Source organism: Bactrocera dorsalis, chromosome 5 (assembly GCF_023373825.1).
Source record: "Bactrocera dorsalis isolate Fly_Bdor chromosome 5, ASM2337382v1, whole genome shotgun sequence".
Classification (NCBI taxonomy): Eukaryota; Metazoa; Arthropoda; class Insecta; order Diptera; family Tephritidae; genus Bactrocera; species Bactrocera dorsalis.
The window spans coordinates 50,806,452-50,821,962 of NC_064307.1; the positions used below are offsets into that span (position 1 = coordinate 50,806,452).

The following is a 15,511-nucleotide window of genomic DNA, read 5'->3' on the forward strand; positions in this document are numbered from 1 at the left end:
TGTATGTAGAGTCGTCATATTTTAAAATAGCATAGCATGGTGTTTGCTGTCCAAACGTTGGAACAATGAGCGCCGCCACTGCCCTGGTAGAATGCTCGAGCGCCGTTGGACTTGTCGTTGAATACCAAGGCGTGCGTTGAAGCTTTGTGCGACCTGGCATTGGTTGGAGAATTGCAACACTTGTCGCGCATATTACGGAACTGCACATAGTGCTCTATAGTCACGTATTTTTATTGCTTTCCGTTATGTACATACAACCTTCTCCGCTAACCTCACTTACCACACGAATGTCAACGTTTCTCGCGAGTTGGGGTTGTTTGTTGAATTTTTCATTCGATTTCGAGGTTTAACGAAAAATGAAAATTTCGTCACAGACGGTGGCGTGAAATTTCGGAACGAATTATAAAATGGAATTTTTGAAATCGCTGGTAAAGTTTGTTTTATGCACTTAGAAGTTGTTGGAATTTGTTTGGGACAAATGCTTTCTGTGACATTTGAGACATGTACGAACATGTGTTTTTATTTTAAATTACACTGTTTTCGACATTTATGACATTCTTATGCTATCTTAGAAAGGGAGGAATATGGATATTAATAATACTGAAAGGGAGAAAATATAAAATGTAAGTAATGGGTATCTGGACGATTTTCGGTACTTGATCTGTGACCGACTGGGTTAGGTTAGCTAATCAATCTGATCTTCGCGAAGTCACGAATTAACCCAGTTGGACAGCTAAGGCCGCTGGTCCGTCATGTTGCTCAGGTCTCCAAGGTATAGATCACAAAGTTCATCCCATATCGATAAACCGCTTTGAGCTTGTCACAAACTTGGTGCACCGATTCAAAAGTTTTAAATCCTATGAGGGTTTTCATATTTTATCGGAAGAGGCGGAAGCATAGAAAGCCAGAATGGGAAACTTTAATCTCATAAAGCTAAGTTACTTCCAACTCATGACTATCACAGTACACATCGTATAATAGAGACAAGACAATTTCAATATCCGTTATAGTATCAACTGACTAATATAAAAATTTTTTCAATAACTAACACTGATTCTTTCTTAGTTTGCTTACAGAGAAACGAGACATGAATACAGTCAAGCTTTTCACTGCCAAATAGCTGTCTAATGTGACTTTCAGCTGTACTCTTTTATTCAAAGATCTAAGATATTAAAGAAACCCAAGCCAATACGGACTAATGTCAGATGGACTCTTGAGAATCGCGCTCCATCGCATCATGTATATAGTCGCATTAATGTCCACATACTAAAAAGTGGTAGTTACGAGGGTGCCTTCAATATTTCGTGATTGGAGAACAACAACAAAAGTTATTCAATGAAAATTGCTTCATTGTTTATAAAAATGGTCTCCATTAAGATCTATACACTCTTGCATGCGCCTAAACATGTGTTTTGTTCTTTCTGATCAACTGCCTCCTTAGGTGTAGAAAAACGCTAAACTCTTTGTTTATTTTTTACTTGTGAGAACAGAAAGAAGTCGGTGCGAAGTCAAGATTACACAGTAGATGACTTATCAAATCAAGTTTGGAGTGCTCAAAAATGCAGTTCTTTCAGTCGATGTGTCGTGGTGAGAAATGATCGGATTCCTTGATGAACAACTCGTATATAAATGCTTGTGTACCACACAGAATTTACTGTTATGCGATGTTCTAGTATTATGGTAGCGACATGTCCAGTTTTTCCAAAGTAACAGGAAACCATTTACTTGAAAATGTTTTAAGCGCAAACAACTTTTGTTAGATTCGCCTCATTTTGAAGCACCCATACAGTCGGCTGTTCTTTGCTTTCGGTCTCATACGCGTAAATTGACGATCCATTACCTATCCGGTTGTCATAGACATGTTTCGAAGCACCGATATCCTATTTTTTAAAGATTTTTTTCTAGCAATCGACACGTGCCTATTTTTGACCGATTGACAAATTGTGTGAGATCCAAAGTGAACAAAGTTTTTGTACTGTAAATGTTCATGCAATATTGAATGTATGCTGCTTCCCATAATGTCAATAGTTGTCTCATTAACACGAGAGGTCGCATGACGCTTTTGCAATCATTTTGACAACCCTATATCTGACTCTACAAAGCGTATTGTGTGAAAGATTAAATTCCACCGTTAACAAACTGATTGGACCTTATCGGTGTGGCTTTAGGCCTGGCGAATCAACAACTGACCAGATATTCACCATGCGCAAAATCTTGGAAAAGACCCGTGAAAAGAGTTTCGACTCACACCACCTCTTCGTTGATTTCAAAGCTGCTTTCGACAGCACGAAAAGGAACTGCTTTTATGCCGCTATATCTGAATTTAGTATTCTCGCAAACCAAAAGCTCCATCAGGATAGGGAAGGACCTCTCCAAGCCATTCGATATCAAACGAAGTTTCAGACAAGGCTACTTCCTATCGTGTGACTTCTTCAATCTGCTGCTGAACAAAATAATTCGAGCTGCAGAACTTAATCGAGTAGGTACAATCTTCTATAAGAGTGTACAGGTGCTGGCGTATGCAGATGATATTGATAACATCGGCCTCAACACCTGCGCCGTTAGTTCTGCTTTCTCCAGACTGGAGAAGAGCACGGAACAGACAAGGAAGCGAAGCGCATGGGTCTAGTGGTGAACGGCGGCAAGACGAAAATCTCCTGTTATAAAACAAACAGTCGTCGTACTCGCTACTAGGCTCCCTCGTCATTGTTGTCAGTCATAACTTCGAAGTCGTAGATAATTTCGTCTATCTTGGAACCAGCATTACAGGGGAAGAGGAAGACCTGATATTTCCACTCCGTTGGAATGACCAAGTAGAGAAGAACCTGGCTTCGCTTGGAATCTCCAGTTCAACCGGCGCGCTGTTGTTAACTCGGCTATAATAGCTTAAGCGGTGCTAGGCCAGTAAAGAAGAAGAAACCAGCTATTCAGGAACACATGTGTAGCTACTTTTCCGTGGTTAAGATTAATGCCAAGCTTCAACTTACAAGACATAGTTTTGGGGATTTCTTTACTCATATGTATGTATGTAACATATGTATTATAAAAGGTGAGAAAAAAGCAACATGGAAACCCACGTTGCCGTTTACGAGCGTAGTTTTTTATACCATTGCGAGCTGCTAACGAGTCAAAATTTATACAAAGAAAGACGCCTTCTCAAAAAGCTATGTAGCATTTTATTCCCTTCTTCCTAAGCTTACCAATTTCGTTAGTTTTTGAAGCATCGTTTACTTTATTACTTTTTTGTTTTGCGAATTACTTTCTGCGCCTTCGTATTTACTTAGTCAACCTTTGACAATTTTGTAATTTGCACACATTATATGCAAACACAGCCCGTTTAAAAGCAAACAATCTCCTCAACCCACCAACACTAGCAACCCACTCACAGCCCTGGAAGTTTTCTCTACCATTGCATGTGCTTGCAAAAGGCAAACTTTGACGCCGTTTTGTTAGCTCTTCAACACATTCAGACAAATCTCGATTTGCTTTTTTCACTCTGCCACACGACGACTGTTGATTGATGAAGGTCACACATCCTGCGTTTTTGCTACCTCCAATCACCTCAACTTCGCAGAGTAAGAGTCCAATTGCTCTGTGAAAAGTTAACGGTACCCATCTTTGCTGTCAAATATAAATTGTCAACTAACTAATCAGAAGTTGTTGACATTTTCATATGTCAAAGTAGAAACAGCAAGTTTATTAACAGCACATTATTAAATATATACTTATTTAAAGTTTATCGCAAAAGGTGTCTGCTTGCCTTGTGGCAGCTTTGCCTGTTCTAATGTTCCATCTGTTAAAGAAAGTGTTTATTCTATTCATCTATTCTTCATTGACAGCATTTTTGCTACCATCCTCGCATGGTTATCAAGATCTCTGACGTTTGTCAGTGCCAGCCTGGTTGGGAGTGGCAATGCCAACACAGTTCCATAGCGGAAGCGAGATTTTGTCGTAACAAGTGTCATAAGTAACCAAGGTGTTCGCGCTTATTTCGGTGAATGAAAACATTTCCCGAAATCTATTCTTTTCCGTTCGGTAATGAGAAGTGTGCGCGCCCAGCAAAGTAGGTGGAGAATTCTATTATCCTGTTGGCACGTGTCTGAACATCGAAATTTGAACTAGAAATGTGGAAGTGGAGTTTGATTAAACGGGATGTGACTACGTAGAAAATATATGTATTCATGAGCACATAATTATACTCGTTTATCTGATTTGGATGCCATTATCGAGAATAAAATTTTATTTTCGTAGAATGAACCAGAAAGCAAACTGAGTATATGTCGATCTTTAAAGTAAGCAGGTTTTGTGTTTTCTTTCAAAATTTTTTGACAGTGACCTCTTTCTACATATGAAAAAAAAATGTAAATTATTCTGTAGATTTCACGTATATTTGTTTTAGAAAAGCTTATATAATTTGCAAAGATCTTGTTTAATACGTAGAATATTTCGTTATTTGGAATTTATTAAGATGTATTGACTTAGGGAAGGTATGGACAGATCACGCTGGCAAAATACGTACAACTTTGGATCAGATTTCTAAAATATCAATTGGTACACACCCCATAAAGTCAATTAGGGCGTCCGATATCGTTATTTGGGGTATCTGAGGTGGAATATTTTTCGTAACAAATTGTATAACGTGAAACATATTCTCCGATAATTTTTCGGAGGTTTCAATACCTCTTACCCAATTTTTGGAATCAAACTGTCGTAATTTTTTATTTAATTTTAAAGTTTTAAAAAATATTCATTAGACACCTACATGGTGACTTTAGTCTCATCATCTTTTTATTTATTTACTAAGCTCAGGGTTAAGAAACGAACAGTGAAAACCTTGAATATAACTGTTAGTTAAAAACCTAGTTGAAATCAGGCAACCGCATTCTTGAGATAATACTTGTAGGGTTCGCTATATGCATGCTTATCTATGAAAGAACTAAACTATTTCTTCACAATGCAGAGCTGGCTCAGTTATCTAGTTCAATAAGTGACGCGGACCTGCTATTTCATTTGTTATGTTCGCGAACCATTTTCGGAAAAAGAAATTTTACGAATCATGAAAAGTATAACTAGATATTATATAAAACTATATTTATGTTTAATAGAAACTTCGATATATGTACATATATAAGCTTGGTAACAATGACATTGTATTATGAACGCAACGTCAGGTTGTTGGCTAAATAATGAGCCACACATAAAATTTGCATTTATATTAAAAATACCAGCATACTACAATGTCTACATATTGTTCAATCACTCATACGCGCCCGTAATCCTCAACAGTGGCTCGAGCTACCGAACGAAAAGAAGCAGCATGTAACGCGGTAAGCCGTATCCTCCCCACAACTAAAGCCGCAGATTATTTGGGTTTAATTACGCCTCATATATCAATACATCCAACGCCCTAAGACTGAGTCACAATGTGTTTCAAGGCTCGCCCCCCCAAAAACAGAAAGTGCTGCATATTGTGTCGCACCGAAGGTGGCAAGGGGCAATAGCATTCGCCACACTTCGGAAAAGTAACGACAACACGCTTTGTCCACCCTTCGCTCCAAATCATACACTTGCACTTGCAGCTGGAACAATATTCGTTCGATCTGGGGGAGGGCCACAGGAACTTCCGTATAATTTCTCTTTGATTGCAATTACTTCGCAGTGTGACACGAGTGCTTGAACACCCGCACTGTCTTGAATTGTGGGGGTGGTTGGCTGCGAGAAGTCGGGCGTAAGTGTTGCCAATCGCTCCCCGAGTTGCATGAGCTGCGTTTCAATGAATTTGTTGTTGGTATTGTTGTTTTTGCCATTCGTCATTTATTTTGTTGCAATATTGCAATATTTCCATGTCTGTAACGCAACTTACTCTCCTTCGCCCTCTTTGACTGCGGCCAAGTTGTGGAGAATTATTAGTTTTTATTTCTTTTATAGCCACAGCCTTCGCATCGGCTACGGCAGAAGGGCGTGTGGGCGGGGGACAGAAATGAAGTGGCTTATGCCAATATTTTGAAATTTGTGGTGGCACGGCTGCGGTGTCGATGACGTCTGTGGCAGTTGTTTTTAATTTTGTAAGAGCCTGCTTGCCGCAATATTTGTCTTCGCCCGATTCATGTGTTTATGATGTTATTACTTTGGGGTCGAAGCGAAATTAAGACGCGGCTTCTACGCACACAAAAACAACAGAGACGCAGTGCCCTGTGGTCCATAAAGGGTTCGTTCTTCATACCATATTTTTGGTGAATTGACAAATAAAGTAATTTGTAATATGACAACGCTGGCAACCGGGGGAAGCGTTGAACTGGAAATTTATGAAATTGGCTTAGGGAATTAAAACTGGGCGGTTGAGTAGTTGCTGCGGAAATAAAGGCAATAAATTCAAAATTTTGCTGCAATTTATAAGCATGTATTAAAGCATCAAAGATTGTTATAACGGATACATGTGTATAGCCATCAAGTGCTGAATCTCCAAAAAACAAACACAGAACAAAGAAATTATGAATTAGCCGAAAGAAATTTCACTTGTACAGCAGTGAAAGAGTGTGTTAAAATTACAACTCTGACCACATATAACTTCACCGATTTCTTTGTTCCTGTTACCTTTACTCCACAGGTGAACCTTTGCACACTGACAGTGAACCCAACTGCATGTTTGACTGTACAATGCATTTCTCGGGCAATAAGTGAGCTAATAAAAAAAAGTGAAAATGGATTATTTTATTTTTACATATGTTAAAACTTGAGTTTCTGTCAACTCATTAATTTGATTCATTTAATTCGAACTTTGTGCTTTGCAGGTAAGGTATGCTAAGTTGGGGGGTGAGCGAAATTTATACTCCCGCAAGGACCAAAGTCGGGGAATACCATCAGGGGTTGGCGAAACATTAAGGAATGTTGCGAAAGAATTCAACATGCAAAAAGTTCGGACAATCTATCGCAACATTACTTATTTATTCCAAGATAAATTTTAATCCAGTTCAGAATTTTTCTGAAAAAAATACGAATTAATTTCCACATTCTTGGGAAGTTATAAAATAATTATAGTTGCAAAAATTTTATCCCTTTAGAGATTGAGATTTGACAACCATATCGCTCATTTGCTGCAAGACCGGCATAATTCAAAAAACGTGATTTTTGAGTTAATGCTGCAGAATTGTTCGTTATATCATACTTCATGTTGAGTGAAAAATTCATATGAATACCTCTTATATGCTCCGCTTGAGAAGAGGTGTAAGGTTGGAGTCACCGTGTAAGGTTGTAGTAAGTTGAAAATTTTAAACGCGTTTTCTGGCGAATCGATTTTTTTGACTTATGCCGGTCTTGCAGCAAATGAGCGATATATGTAGAACATCGACGGCAACGCTAATGCTGCCACTGCTATGCAATTTTTAGCATGAATACCGTAATTATTTCTTATTTTTGCTCGCCTCCAATATCAATAATTCTAATGACCGCTTAACAATTCCCTCTTCGCTTAATTTGGGAGTAGCCATGAAAGGGCTTATCTTGGTATTTTCCTTCTATCTTGACATATTTTTGCTAGCGGTCTCTAACTTAAACGCCTACACATAACGCTAAAGTCAATACTTGTTCACTTCTGAATACTTCATGAATACATCTTATCATATTGATCGCCATTCAATCGATGTCAATTCACAGTTCCTTTGAAGGTTTAGCAATGCCGCCACATATAGGTTACATACATACATATATAGATATTGTGGGTTTGAATTTTTGAAGTCGGCACCGCTTGTGTCACATCTGTGGTGAAATGCACCACTTCATGATGTCCCGCTGCGTGCGAGTCCTTTTTTGCCTGAAGACTACTCTTTGTTCTCCTGCTCCTCTTTTAACGTTCCCAATACTCTTCATGCATGTGTGCACACCCCAATTCTGAGAACGCCGCTAGTAATATTCAGTAGAACCTGTTGTTCTGTTACACTTGTTTCGAATATTTGCTTGACAAGTGCAGGGCATCCTATTGCAGGCGGTGCATTGATTTAACCTGATCCTCAGAGCATTGATTTTGTGGTCACATAAAGGGATTTCGGTCGCTTTATTCTGCTGCGATTTTACGTTGAACAATACATAAGGTCGACGGCAATGAACACGCCTACGATCGGCATATCGTTTTTTTATTTTTACTTATTTTGGTATGGATCCCAGAATTTATACGGCTACTCCTATATTTACAATCGTAATAAATATTAATGTTACGCACAAATATATATACATTATGGACAACGTGAAGATTCGATTATTTTAAGAATACGCTCGTGGAGCTGAGTCCCAAAATACCATATGTTTGTGATCGTTCGAAAATATTGTTATAAGTGTGGTAAATATTTGGAATACTTTGAAAGTATGCCTATGTTTCTGAATCTTAGTTTCAGCAAGTACAAAGAAAATGAAACTTTTGTAAAGATAACTAGATAGAATGTGCATTGACGATTAGGATCATTTGATCCAAGAGACCAGTTCAATGCTAATGAGACGATGGGCAGTTATTGTCGCTCTATTTCTATCAGTTTGATTTAAATTGAGTCTCTCTACTAACTTCTAGGATATTTTACTCATCAGCAACATCAGATTACAAAAAAAAATATATATAAATCTTAAATATAGACGAAAAAATTTATTTCTTATGATATCATGAGTATTCTATACATATACTCTATGATAGACTTGGATTCACAATTGTTGTTACGAAGACCTGATTGGTACTAATGGCTATGTGTCTTTCTATAACTTATATGTGCCGAACAGAATATATAAATTCAACTACCAGGCTTTATTATAATATCAAGTCCCAAAAAATACATTTTGAGAAGTTTTTTGCAAAGATAATAGAAAGTTAATTGTTTTTCGTGGGCCCAGAAAGCTCACAACCTGTCACCTATACCTAAGGCAAGTTCAAAATAATAAGCCTATACAATTACATCCTACAAAAGTGGTTATTTTGCGAGGCTTCTAGGATTCGTTCGTTATTCCATTCGAGTACCTTTATCTTTCAATTAGGGTGGAGGTATATTATTTCAGAAAAAATAGTAAGACTTAGTATCTAAGAGTAGCGCTAAACAGCGAATAGAAACTTCAATTCAAACTGAATTCTAAAATAAATACAAATAAAATACCTCATTTAAACTGTAATTATTGCATTACTTAAACAATTACTTCCGATGCTTTTAGAATTTACGGGCTAATATCTTTCAAATAAGAATAAATAATGCTGAAGACGTTACGAATTTGAAAAGTGTTGGTTGGAGACGCTCCTCCAAGAACTAATAACAATTTACCATTTATGTATAACTAAGGAATAAATTTGAAAATCATAAAATTCTTGGTGGCATTAAAATGTTATACAAATTCCGGCGGCAGTAATTTAATCAACCGTGAATAACATTACCACCACAAAATGTGTGTCTTCGAAACGGGCCGGTGTGACTATGCTAACTAGCATAACAGATGCTGACATTCAAAGGTACATAGAACACAGGTAAATATGTATATAAATATATACTAACGAAGTTGCATTCCTCGCCACACACCGCCAACGGACAGCTAATAAATTACAAAGCTAAATAGCTGCGAGTTAAAACTCCAACGACAGGCTCCGCTCTATGAGGGGATATGTACACATGTACTAATATATGAATGTATTTGAAAGTCAAATTGAAGCCAGGCTTAGTTGACCGAAATGCCGTAGAAGTCAGTTGTTGGAGTAAGAAGTCAACAGATGCTGCTCATGTGAGAAATCAAATTAAGGGATTTCATCGAAAAACTGGATAATCGAAGCATCGACACTCATTTCAGCGTTTTAAACGAAGGCAATGCGATAACAATCCTTCAAACTATGTAATGACACGTTCTACAAGGGGCCCAAAAGAACATTTGAATTTTGTTACTAAATAGCTGATAAAGATCATGTACGATCGACGCTGTCGTACTGTGCCCTTTTTTGTGGCTATGGACGCGCTGTGGTCAACCGTGAGAAGAAGGGTGTACGAGTACTTGTATGTCATGTAATAAATAACAACAAATCATAGGAGTCTCATTGACTTTTATGAACCACGAAGACGCACGTTCGCCGAAACAATCATCACAATGAGCATCATAATTGTTATGAGCGCAGGAGGTTGCATTCGAGTGCTCGCCAACAAAAACCAACAAACGATCGCCAACAAGGGGCTTTTGGTAACAAAACTATATGAATATAAAATACAAGAAATTTCATAATTCAAGAGAAAGGTTCGCATCTGCAAGAGTTCGGGTAAGAAGCACCTGTCCTCGGCTGAAATCGCAAGGGTAATCCACGTTGTTGCTGCGTTGAAGCAGCCTACCTGTGCGGCTTCGAGGTGCTGCACGTGTCTCTGCGCTCGTCAGACACATTTACATCCATTGTCTCCCTCAAGTGATCCTTCTTTCAGCAACCGTTTTTTTGTTGTTTCGCATTAAATCGTTGGATTACGCCCTCTAGTCGCCGATCAACCAAACGAGAACGGAAAAAATTTGGGCAAATATGTTTAAAGTATTTTGTGATTTTTTTCTTTAAGCCCCAATGTTTCCAACACTGCGGCGGACAGCTGACTTTTGACCAATTTTTAAGTGCCTTCACTTACATACACACAATAATATATGCCCTCGTTATTGGCGCATCTGCCACGTAATCATCCTCGATTTTTTTGTCAGTTCGTTACTCATTCTCATTGTCTTGTGTTTTTTATTATGCCTCTTTTGTATTTCCATGGGCGGGCCAGTTGTTTTTTTTTTGGAGGTTTTATGAATTGTTAATTCGAAAATCGATGACGACAGGTTGGGCAACGCACAGGAAACATTGTTGACGTTTCGATTTTGGATCAGTGATGTTTAAAGGATCAGCTTACACTTGGGCGCGCTTGCGCCTGCGTCTTCTCCCTTGATGTGAATCGATTAAATTTAGCAGCTGGCTTGTTCACTTCGCTACAAGAATGCTCAATACATTTGATCGAGGTTTAATATACTATAGACCACAATGAAATGCTGGAAAAGTGTTATGGTTGGCGGAAAAAAATTATTTTACCTTAAGTATGGTAATATGGACAGTTGGGATATCGACTGCAAAGTATATAATTGGTTAGCTGCAGTAATGTAATCTTTTTAAAATATCCCTTACTGTTTCGCATTTCTTTTGGAAAAGGCAATATCCTCTTTAGGTTATTTTAATAATTTGAGCGTTAGAGTAGTGATTTACCTCTTTCGAGGTGAAATCGCGAAATACTATATATTATAGAAACATTATACAAGGTGTGTTCTAAAGTAAACATTACTTAAGGGGCTATACCAGTGTGTCACTTTCAAAAAAAAAAAAACTATTTGCTTTTTCGATAGAATATGTTTCCGTAAATATCCTGTGAAATCGGGAAGGTCGTATCTTGAATAGTTTTCGGATTGCAGCGTTCTAAAGAGCGACCGCTCGGAAATGCAAACATACTCGTATGTATAGGAGTATAAGGGAAATTTTAAACGCGTTTTTCTGGAAACGACATTTTTCAAAATTGCTGGCATCATAACTCAACCAGAAATTGACCGATCGACTTCAAATTAAAACGGAGCATTTTTGAATACTCTTACTATACAACAGACTACGATCTTTTTGATTGATTGAAAATTGTCAATTTCGTATTAAAAAAACTATCTTTTTTTTCCTAAAAAAATGATTTTTTTTTTTTTCAAAATAACGCCATTTTGTTAATTTTTGATATTTTTCAAAGATCGTAGTTCATCGTATAGGAAATATCTTTAAGTTTAATAAACTTTTCAAATTTTTTTGCTTCAGCTACTCATTCGGCCGGAATCATGCCAGCATCCGAAACTCATAACTCCGTTATTTTTCAAAATTTTTGTAAACAAAATCTTAAAATATAGCTGAATATACGTTCAAAGAAGTTCGAAATATTCAGTAGCGTACTTTCTCTTAAAAAAATTCAAGAACATCGCCTAATTTTTCATGCGTCACACTGGTTTAGCCCCTTATAAAAAAAAGACAGAGCAAATGGTTTTTCGGCAAAATCAATTTATTTTATTCAAGATAGTATCCTTCTGCTTCAATACCGCTTTTTTCACGGTGCAAAAGCACGTCAAAAGAGTGTTTTAGCTCGTTGGCCGGCATGGCCGCCAGATTGCTGGTGCAAGCCTTTTGAATGGCCTCTACGTCTGCATAACGCTTTCCAAATGCATTTTTCCGAAAAGGAAGAAGTCGCAGGGTGCCATATCAGGTGAATACGGGGAGTGGTTAATGGTTAAAATGTGATTATCAGTAAAATAATCGTCCTGTGAATGGTGGATTCTGAGCAATTTTTGGTCGTCAGTGCAGTCAATTTGTGCGGAACAAACCGTGCACACACCTTTCGTAAGCCCACTCGTGCACTCTGCTACGGGATAGGCAATCATCGCCATGAACTTGTTTCATCAATTGAAACGTTTCGGTAAAAGTTGTACCAATTTTACTATAAAACAAAATTTGATGTTGGCTCTTTGTTCGAAGCTCATTTTCGCATCGATAACACAAACATACTGACACCTAAAACGCATTAACTTCACTTCCAATCGATGAAATGCCATGAAATTCTCACCTGACAATCGATAAAGATTCTAACGCACTAGTCGACATATACATAGATGGCGCTAGATTCAAAAGGCCCTGTTTACTTTAGAACTCACCTTGTATGTATGCAAATTAAGTCCCTTCACTTTTATTCACCCATCTGTAGCCTTGTCACGATGACTTTATTTATAGTCTGAAAAGCTTGAAAATGTCAGTCAAAGGCCAATTTCATCAAAGATTAGATAGATTTTTTGTATCAATTGTGCATGCGTTATATAAACAATTTTAGGATAATTTTCTTACAACCTTCTAATGAATTTTCACTGGACATTTACTCATCTCATTTTCTTATCAAATACTGAATTCCCACTCTAGGCGGCTCATGAATATCAGCGCCAGACAGGCGGCCACGGACGAGCTGTCAGCACATATCGCATAAGTGCTTCATAGACACTTTCACCTGCTAATTCCCTATGATTAATGTACTTGCACTTGTAGAATAATTTACCGAATATTTTTTCCTCACTACCGGAGTCTTCCGCCTTTTTTACTGTCTGCCTACCATCATCCGTAATGTACAGAATACCAATTTGCCTTCGCCGGCATTTTTCTGCCCAAGTATTTGGCATAATTAGTCTGGTCGCCTTAATTTATGGCAAAACATTCGCACTTACCCACACTCATGTGCATACATATGTAGACATATACACCTAATACTTAGGAGAAGAAGTTGTTGAAGGCGCGTTGAATAATTGCATAAAGAAGATTTGTTATGTTTATCATTTGCACGCAGCAGGAAAAAAAAGTAAAAGGAAGTTACTCTCTTCTTAAATACTTTTTTTGCCTTTTTGATATTTTTGCGAGTTTTACTTATACAAATATAAGTACTGGGTGAAACATGCTGCAAGAGGAAATTACATCTCAGAAAAAAGTATTTAATTAGTTGTTATTTAAAGTCTTTATAACGTTGACATTGTATATAATCGACCGTAATGGCAGAACGTTTCACTTCCGAACTTTATTTAATTGACTAATGTCAAAATAGTTAAGCAATGATTTTTTTGCTTTTCATATGTACACGCATTTAATCCACGTTTTAATTATTATTGAATTGTGTATTTAAACATTATTGCCCGGTTTCACATTCCATGCTTAAGTTGTTCCCAAATAAAATCTTAGCTAAGCAATTTTGCAGACTGAGTAGTCGTTTGCGTTTCACAGTCAATTCCTATAAAATTTTATTATGACATGTGGCAACGTTATGAGGAACATATGTTTTACAAATGTCATCTATAAAAATATTTTTGAAATATTTAAATTATAACAGACAATACATAAATTTGCGAGGAAAGTTATATAGAAAATGGATGAAAACAACAAAAGAACCCAGAATTTCACCGCAAGCGAGTCGGAGCACCTACTGGAACTGGTGGAAATCCCAATTCGATTCCATATTTTTTACAAAAAATAATTTCTTATTTCTGCAAGTCCCCCATTTTCAGTGCTTAAGTATGAACTGTAAAACACTATTTTCCTGTTTTATTGTAAGCACAACTAAAGTATGGTCTGTGAAACCGGGCATTAAAATGGATAAAAGTATCAAACAAAAAATGTTTCTAATATTTTCTATATCTTGCCAGATTTTGTGAGCGGAACCGTTAAAAACGTTGGAAAAAGCTTACGGTGATTCAGTTTTATCAGAAACACAAGCCTACGAGTGGTATGAGCCCTTCAAAGATGGTCGGGAGATCGTTGAAGACATGCCTCTTTCTGGACGACCTTCGACCTCTTCAACTGATGAAAATAAAAAAAGAAAAGGATATGGTGGCTGAAAATCGTCAGGTAAGTGTTAGAGAGATGGCAAGACTCGCCTCGTTAAAGCTGGATTTTTTTTTTCAAACAGAGTATCGTAGAATAGATCTCTTTGGACATGCTTGATCATGAGAATTTCAGTCATGGATAGCATTATAACTGTCGATGAGACATGGGTTTATAAGTTTGACATGCAAACAAGTCAACAATCATCGGAGTGGAACCCTCTTTTAGTCGAGAGAAGAGATAAAACCAAATTCGCTGGCCATCCCAAAAAATGCTTATAAAAAGTGCTTCAAGGACTGAAAATCATTGAACTGGGGACCATATTTTCGGCAGCTTGGGGTTTGAACAGTTTTCGTTCGATCTGAACAATTTTTAATTTTTTTTTGCCATAAGGTGCCATATTTCAAAGGCATTATTGGAGCAAAGTTTAATCTCGTTATACTATATATACAAGTATGTACATACAAGAAAGTATAGATTCTCTCTAGATATGTCATATCATAACCCTTTCATACCATGTCGCGTACGAGTATAAGTTTAATGTCTCTGTCGTATTTGGCTATTGATTTATCACCTTTTTAGAAGTTGCTAACAGTAGCGTTATATGAGGAGTGGGCTTGGTGATCATCCAATTTCATCAAGTTATGGCATTTTATATGTATTCGTGTAAGGGAGTTGTGTAACAGTGGACCGATTAAGCCTATCTACGAACTCGTCCTGACTTTTTTGCTAAGAAATATTTGCAACAATTTTCATGAATATATCTTAATTTTTACTCAAATTATCACTTGCACAGAGGGAGTGGACTAATAGAAACACAAATTTTATCTTGTATGGTGAAAAGGATGAGCTTTGTCACACTGTACGACTGTGATCAAATAGAAAGGTGAATTTTTAATTTATACTTCACGTGTTTTTCGAATCGGTAAATTTTTGTTCTATAAGTTGGTAATGCTGTGAGTGACATTTGTCACATTTTCAACTAATATCGTGCGGCAACTACCGCATTCGCCTGATTTACCTTCGTGTATCTTCAGCAAATTCACATGAGCACTCCGAGGACCCCGTTTTGACTCAATTGAGGATATAAAAGCTGAATGGAAGAAGTCTCTGATT

The 15,511-nt window shown here is 37.3% G+C and overlaps 1 protein-coding gene across 2 annotated transcripts in view; it reads left to right on the forward strand.

The window, feature by feature from the left end:
• LOC105223972 (sulfotransferase 1 family member D1) overlaps positions 1-15,511 on the forward strand; it is a 40,468-nt gene that overhangs the window by 3,424 nt on the left and 21,533 nt on the right. The window contains exon 1 of one of the 2 annotated variants that reach the window (XM_049459312.1): positions 14,384-14,419. The exons of the other annotated variant lie outside the window; for it this stretch is intronic. Within the exon in view, the coding sequence (XP_049315269.1) occupies positions 14,399-14,419 (21 nt within the window). The 5' untranslated portion in view covers positions 14,384-14,398. Of the gene's footprint in view, positions 1-14,383; positions 14,420-15,511 lie in introns of those variants that run through there. 2 annotated transcript variants of the gene reach the window in all.